This window comes from Octopus bimaculoides, chromosome 12 (genome assembly GCF_001194135.2).
Source record: "Octopus bimaculoides isolate UCB-OBI-ISO-001 chromosome 12, ASM119413v2, whole genome shotgun sequence".
Lineage (NCBI taxonomy): Eukaryota > Metazoa > Mollusca > Cephalopoda > Octopoda > Octopodidae > Octopus > Octopus bimaculoides.
The window spans coordinates 27,969,155-27,975,064 of record NC_068992.1 but is presented as its reverse complement, the minus strand read 5'-3'; the positions used below and the strand labels follow the sequence as shown (position 1 = coordinate 27,975,064).

The window sequence follows — 5,910 nt, the reverse complement described above, 5'->3', positions numbered from 1 at the left end:
TATGTAGTATTTACTCTCTCTCTCTCTCTCATACACACTCACACACAAAATAGAGAGTGAAGCTTTTATGCCGTTGTTACGTCAATACCGGAAGTTGACATTGAGGAACCTTTTTAAAGAAGTGAATCTTAAATATAAAGCAATATTATGTATTTTTAATTAAAAAAATCAAATGAAGAGCCTAAGATTTATCCGAGGTCAAATTATTCACACATTACAAGTATGGAAGCATTTGGTGAAGTCGATTTCACGTGAAAAGCGATTACACACACATCTCTGTTTTATATATAGTATAGATAAGATAAATACAAATATATAAAAACACTAAACTCATTATTATATTAGAAGATTAGAATGTATTAGAAAAACGATGATAATGATGATGATGATGATGATATATTTTATGGTTGATGTTTCAGAATGAGCAACGTTTTCGGTTTGATGAGTTATCAGTTTATAGTTTCCATTTAGAGTTGTTCAGGGTTGGACTCAACTAATGACAGATCACGTCTTACAAAACAAGCCACAAAGAAACCATTAGTTTTATCAATATTTGATGCAAACCGTAGACAATACTTAGAACTCTGATATCCCTCTAAGCCACGGTGAGGAAAATCTGGCATAATTTCCTTCAGGCAATATTCCTTCTGGAACATTTGAAAGACTGTATCAATGACTTGTTCATTTTCTTCTGGGAAGACAGAACATGTGGAATAAACGACTCTTTTAACACTGGGGAAGCTGAGTGCATGTATCAGTAACTTTCTCTGAATAAAATACAGTTTCTGTAAGCGGTCATTGGTTGTAGGATTACTGTCAAGTACATTGTCCATTCTGGAAATTATGCCTGGAGAAAAGGAGATAGAAAACAACACAAAATGAATTCCTCATCATAAATGTCTTCAACTACACATTTATAAATCATATTGGTTTAACATGATCAACACAAGTTACAGTGCCCACGAGTTAGCCCATTACAGGGTGGCTAAGTCTGATAGAAACAAGTCAAATCAGTAGTCTCTCTTGTAATTTGTCTCACCAGGAAGAGGATATCAGTTGTCCCCTGCTCTAACACAAATCTGCACTACACTTGATCTAAGGAAATTTCCTTCCTAATTAGCTGTTCAAGAACTCTTTCTCTTACTGCCATAACATCATCATTTGAGTTCATTTCCCATGCGGGCATGGGTTGGACAGCTTGACAAGAGCTAGCAAGACCAGGGTCCACACCAGGTTCCTAAGTCAATTTTGGCTTGGTTTCTACAGCCCGATGCCCTTCCTAATGCCAACCACCTTACAGAGTGTACTGGGTACTTTTTATGTTGTACCATCACCAGTTTTCATGTGACACCAGCACCTACACCAGTGCTGTTTATGTGGTATCTTGGTTTTAGGATCCAAATTCTGTTGTGGTGGGTGGGTCTTCTTGAGTACAGCAATATCAATTTTCTGCTTTTTGTAGTTTCTTATTTCTAGAACATTTGTTTTTCCCTTTAATAAGTTAATGATGAGACTGCTCTGTTGCTAATCATTTTGAATAACCTCTTCCTGTACTTCCTGATTGACAAACTCATTAACTAATGAGTATCCTTACTTTATTAAATATTTACAACATTTCCAAGCCTGTGTCTAACCTTCATACCCTTAATAGCCATTTCCAATGTACTGCCATCAAATTCAAATAACTGATCCTTATGAAGGGTTTAATTGAGGTCCTTCCTCACCTCCTAAGCATTCTCCTTAATCAGTACTTCTCTTAATAGCATCTCAATGCCTCTGTCTGTCAGTGAGGGCAAGTGTACCATTTCCATTAAAAACTCAATATAGTTGTCAACCATAAATGAGTGTGATTTGGTAAGAACGTACCACCATGACTGTGGTGATTGATTTAGGGCTCTATAGAACTGTAATCAGATAAACATACCCTCACTCTTTCATTCCCTTCATCCAGAACATCCAACATATGACAGCTGCACCAATATTAGGCTGGTACTCTTTTACAGTTTAGTAGATTGCTGGAATGTGAAAGGTGCCTTACTGAAGAACACGACATGCTACCCAGTCAAGGAATTGAACCCCTGACCTCGCGATTGTGAGCCTCATACACTAACCATTAGTTCTCCATTAATGAAACCCTGTTTCATATTGACTTACCAGAGCTTCTCACATCACAGAACATTGGCAAACTTTTTATTTTCAATGTCTACTTCTCTCCTTGCTTAACCTAAAGTTTAGCCTTCTCTTCTAGTCATGTCTGGCCCTATGCTTTCCCCCTTTCTTCCAAGCTAAAATACAGATCTTTCAAAAAAAAAAGTTCCATTTGTAGATCTGGTCAGAGGTTCACAACAGATTGTCATGGAAAATGGACCTGTTGTCTTCTATGTTACAGATCTTTATCTCCTTTTCAACATATGTATTAGCTAGTACTTCTTTGAAACCCATGTCTGCTAAGCATTAAGATTGCATGTTCACTTCAATCCAAAAATAAACCTTAAAACTTTCTTAACTACAGTAACACAGAAAAATGGCGAACAAACAGTTACAAAAGAAGATACTTACAAAATATTCGCAGAGAGAAAAATATAAGGGAGGTAATTGCTTTATCGAATTTTAACGCAAATTTTAATTTATTTTTAATGAATTTAGACTTATAGTATGAGCTTTTTATGCTGATGTTGGCTAAATAATGTCATTTATAACAGAAAAATAATTAAGATAGTCATGCATTCAATGTCTTCTATTGATAAAGATCAGAAATATTCCAAAACTTACTAAAGTCCACATCCAAAGAAAAACGAGGAAAAGTTGGAATTTCCTAATATATAAAGATGTGGAGAGAAAGAAAATTCATTTAAAACTTATCAGTTTTAGACAATTAAGGTAGGATTGAGCCAAAAAATTTTTAAATGTTTATACTGAATTTGAAGAGAAAGGACTTTCCTGCATTAGCAAGTAAAATGACCTCAAAAGGTTTTGGAGAAATCTGCTTTATGCAAGCCATATAACTCCTCAAAACTTTTCTTATTTTTTAGAATTTTCAGAAAATTTTTGTGAATTTGTGTTCAACACGTAGGAATTCATACGATTATGTAAAAACGAAAATAGCAAAGAAATTTTGGTGCCTGATTTAAGGCCTATTTAGCTGTTATTTTTAGCACGTCTCATAATCACCTCATACCCTCCTCGTTCGTTTGTCAATCTGATGTATTGATGTTTTTCAATATCTTTCTCTCCATAAATATTTTTAACAGTTTATTGCTGGGATTTAAGCCCAAAATTTGGATTGTCCATATTTTAAACTGATTTAAAAAGAAAAAATTCGATAAATTAACCAAAGTAACTATATGTATATTAACCCTTGGTATTTAAACAAGCCATCTCTAGCCCCAAATTTTTTTCCTGCTTTATGTTCAAACTGACCAGATCTGGCCTCTTGCACCTACCTAAGAATGTCATTGTAAAACTATACAATCACATCATTGAAATCTCAAAGTTGCAAGATAATACATGATCATTTCAAATCAATGTAAATAAATAAGCATTACATTTGACAAAATAATGTGAATGCTAAAGGGTTAAAGGCAACCTAGCTTAGATGGTTAGGAGGTGACAGAAATATATGTGACTCAGTGGCTAGAGTGGTGATAGAGGCTGAATATCTGTAAAAGAAAACAAATAAGTTTGTTGGTGTAATCAGGGTGGTGACAGGCTTTAGAAGGGAGGAGGATAAATGCAGAGTAAATTGAACACAATTGGTCCAATGTAACCATCTATACAATGAGATAGGATGGAAGAGTCGATGTAATTAAGCCCCTCCCCTAAACTATGGACCTTCTGCCAAAATTTGAATCCATTATTACTGGAAATATATAAACTAAGGCAAACTATGGCAGAATTGTTAGCTGTTGCTTTTGTCTTTGTTAAAAAGTTTTCGAATAGTCTTACTTCCTCAAATATTGTTTTACTTGTGTTTTTATTTTTATTTTATTTTTTGTAGGCCAGTTGCTTCCCTGCTTATGTTTTGTCACCCACTGAGGGGAGCTGTGTTATTGACTGCTGTGCTGCTCCAGGGAACAAAACTACTCATCTTGCCGCTTTGATGAATAATGTTGGGTAAGAAGAATTATTTTTGTCTAATCTTTTCACAATAGCATTTAATGGAAATTTCTTCCATAAAATAAACTGAAATAAAGTCTCACCACCAATTCTTCTCCCCTTCCTCTTCCTTCTTTGAATTCTATGGTGGTCAGTAGACCACAGCAAGCTTGAACTCAGAATCAAATAACAGGAATAAAAACTGCCAGGCATCTGATCTGGCACTTTAATAATTCTACCAATTCACTAGATTGGTCGAATCATTTTATCTCTAATCATTCCATTAAGCTACCAACAGTTTTAGTCTTGATTTTTTTTTGTTTTTCTAAAAGAATTAAATGAATAGAAATGAAACCAATGCATTGAGAATACTCTGTCAAATGTCATCATTATCATTTAGCATCTGTTTTCCATGTTGGCATGGCTTGGTTGGTTTGACAGAAGCTGGCAAGCCAGAGAACTCCACCAGGCTCCACTTGTCTGTTTTGGCATCGTCTTTATGGATGGATATCTTTCCTAATACCAACTACTTTACAGAGTGTACTGGGTACGTTTTTACATGGCACCAGCTTTATGTGAAGAACCAGCATGGGTGCTTTACATGTGGCACCAATACAAGTGCTTTTTATGTGGAACCAGCAGAAATGCTTTATACATGGTACCAGCAGAAATGCTTTATACATGGTACCAGCAGAAATGCTTTATACATGGTGCTAGCATGGGTGCTTTTTAATGTGGCACCAGCATGGGTGCTTTTTAATGTGGCACCAGCATGGGTGCTTTTTAATGTGGAAGTAGCACAGGTCCTTTTTTGCATGGCAGCAATTGTTTTGAATTAATCATACATTAGCATGTAGCTTCACAATTGTATTGATGAGATTGTTTACTTTTTTTAATGACATTGGTAGGAAAAGTGTGAGAGGCTGGATCTGGCTAGTTTGAATATAGAACAGGTAGAATATTTGGGCTGAATAAGGTTGGTTTAAATGCTACAGAATTAAAACATATCAGCACAAAATCTTTTTATTTAAAATAGTGAAACACATATTTGTTGTTTGGCTATAGTTTACCACTTATGGGAAATTAGGATATGAAATAAAACAAATTTAGTACAAATTACATTTATGAAGTAGCTTTAACTTGCAACTCTCTTTTAACTTTGTTTATTTGATTTGCATATATTCTTCATTTGGCAGAAAAATTTATGCTATTGAAAGGGATGCACGTCGAATGGAGACTTTAAAACATTTCATTGCAAAGACAGGCAGTGGAATTGTTGAAACTATCTTTGGTGATTTTATGAGGCTAGATCCTGCTGACTGTCGATTTAAAGATGTGGAATTCATTCTGGTAGATCCATCATGTACTGGATCAGGTATGATCTCAATCACGTTTTAGTTTATCTCTAAATACAATCTTTTTTTTCAAAACTACAAAGAATGACAGCTGTTTTGATGATGTATATCTTTGGAAAGTGAGGGCACAAATATAGAGAACAGAGGACTTTGGCGGAATTCTGCTTTAAGCATGCCATGTAACCCCTCGTAACTTTTATTTTGGGGAATTTTGAGAAAATTTTTGTGAATTTGTATTCTACATGTGGTTGGTGTTAGGAAGGGCATCCAGCTGTAGAAACTCTGCCAAATCAGATTGGAGCCTGGTGTAGCCATCTGGTTTCACCAGTCCTCAGTCAAATCGTCCAACCCATGCTAGCATGGAAAGCGGACGTTAAACGATGATGATGATGATGATGAATTCTTTGGTTAATTTATCGAATTTTTCTTTTTAAATCAGTTTAAAATATGGACAATCCAA

At 35.1% G+C, this 5,910-nt stretch overlaps 1 protein-coding gene across 1 annotated transcript in view; it reads right to left on the bottom strand.

Moving 5' to 3' along the window:
* Window positions 1-135: 135 nt before the first annotated feature.
* The window catches only part of LOC106871907 (28S rRNA (cytosine-C(5))-methyltransferase), an 18,446-nt gene continuing 12,671 nt past the window's right edge, over window positions 136-5,910 (bottom strand). The window contains exons 5-6 of the mRNA XM_052972021.1: window positions 2,773-2,815; window positions 136-886 (exon numbers count right to left, since the gene is read on the bottom strand). Coding sequence (XP_052827981.1) covers window positions 468-886; window positions 2,773-2,815 — 462 coding nt within the window. The 3' untranslated portion in view covers window positions 136-467. The remainder of the gene's footprint in view (window positions 887-2,772; window positions 2,816-5,910) is intronic.